General features: G+C 61.1%; 1 protein-coding gene across 1 annotated transcript in view; it reads right to left on the bottom strand.

Moving 5' to 3' along the window:
* LOC104983043 (ephrin type-A receptor 2-like) overlaps positions 1-1638 on the bottom strand; it is a 4666-nt gene extending 3028 nt beyond the window's left edge. Inside the window, exon 1 of the mRNA XM_010832538.1 lies at positions 72-1638. Within this exon, the coding sequence (XP_010830840.1) occupies positions 72-602 (531 nt within the window). The 5' untranslated portion in view covers positions 603-1638. The remainder of the gene's footprint in view (positions 1-71) is intronic.
* Between the last annotated feature and the right edge of the window lie 6 nt (positions 1639-1644).

The following is a 1644-nucleotide window of genomic DNA, read 5'->3' on the forward strand; positions in this document are numbered from 1 at the left end:
GGGCGGATGGCCCCCAGCCACTCGCCATCCACAGCACAGTGCATGCGGGGCTCCTCACCCCCGGGGGGCACCACGGCATGCTCCACGCAGTTGCCCGCGACGGTGGCCAGGGCGGGCGCGTCGGAGCCGGCAATGGTCTCGGGGAAGCGGGCCAGGCCCTTGAGCAGCTCGGGGCACTTCTTGTAGTAGACACGGACGGACAGCAGTGCCACGCAGGCACCCACGTCCTGGAAGGCCAGGTAGAAGCCCTTGCGTGTGAGCGGCCCCACGGACCGCTCCTCCACATTCAGCTTCACGTGGCGCGCCTCGAAGTCGCTGCTGCCCGTGATCTCATCGGGCGCGATGGTGTCGATCTTGGTGAACTGGCGCTTCTGGAAGTTGGTGCCGTAGTCCACGTCCGACTCAGCGTAATAGAGGTTGAAGGTCTCCTTGCAGGAGCTGGCGCCCCCGGGGAAGCTGTTGCAGTCCCGCACGGTGAACTTGAGCTCGATGAAGATGCGCTCAGCCTCCCCCCGGTAGACCCAGTTGGTGCGGAGCCAGTTGTCCTGGTCGCCGGCCACCACGTTGCACACGGAGTACATGTAGATGGGCATGTCGTTCATGATGTTCTGCAGGAGGTCCCACTGTGCGGGGCGGAAGGGGAGTGTGGGCAGGGAGGCGGGGGCCCAGCGGAATCAGCCAGGTGCCGGGCTCTCCGGTTCCCGCCCTCACTCTCGGGTCTCCCTCACACGTTACCAGTGGCTGAACTGGATCTGACCCCTTGGTGTCGCCCCTGATGCCAGTGCCAGGGTGATAAACCCCTCTATTAGACAGTGAGCAGAGGGCGGAGGCTGGGGGTCCCGCATGACCTCAGGCAGATGGCTTTAGCTCTCTGAGCCTCACAGTCCCCATCCTGCCATGGGGGCCAGAGCCACTTCACAAACTTGCTGCGAAGATGAAGGACAGAACGTCTACCGAAAGCTGAGTGTGCTGCCTGGTGTGGGTGGCGGGCACACAGGGCCACTGGCATCATCACCATCATCACGCACTGTGCAGACGCACGCGAGTGGCAGAGGAGGGGCGGGTCAGCAACAGCAGCTGAGTCCGCATCACTACTCAGATGACTGCTCAGCCTCCCCCAGGAAGGCTTCCCAGCTTGGACCACGGCTGGGGTGAGTGCTTCCCCTGGACTCCCACGGCCTCTGCCGTCTTAGCACCCACGTGGTGACAACTACATCTTGCTGCCACAGCAGAGTCTGAGCTCCTTAGGGCATTTCTGCATCCCCAGGGTCTACCTCAAATACAGTAGGTACTTGGGAAAGTATTTGCTGAATGAATGAACATAAGTATGAAAAAAGCGGAATGGGCCAAGGAGAAAGGCTTGGGCTGCACTGTGCGACCTTGGCCTCAGATGCCCTTGGGCCTCAGTTTCCTACTCCGTGTCATGACTCAGTTGGATGACATTCCAGGATCCTAGAAACCTGCTGACGTTAAACTCCAGGCCTACAGAGCTAAGGTGACCAGGGGCCAGCGCCCAGCTCACTCACAGATCTGGCCAGCAATAGAAACGGTCTCGAGTACCCCCTGGCGACAGCTCAGGCTCCAGAACAAATTCAATAAGGGGGAAACCGAGGCCCAGAGCATCAGTATCCTCCCCAAGCCCAC

The sequence above is a fragment of the Bison bison genome, unplaced genomic scaffold, assembly GCF_000754665.1.
Source record: "Bison bison bison isolate TAMUID 2011002044 unplaced genomic scaffold, Bison_UMD1.0 scf7180017861070, whole genome shotgun sequence".
NCBI classification, from domain to species: domain Eukaryota; kingdom Metazoa; phylum Chordata; class Mammalia; order Artiodactyla; family Bovidae; genus Bison; species Bison bison.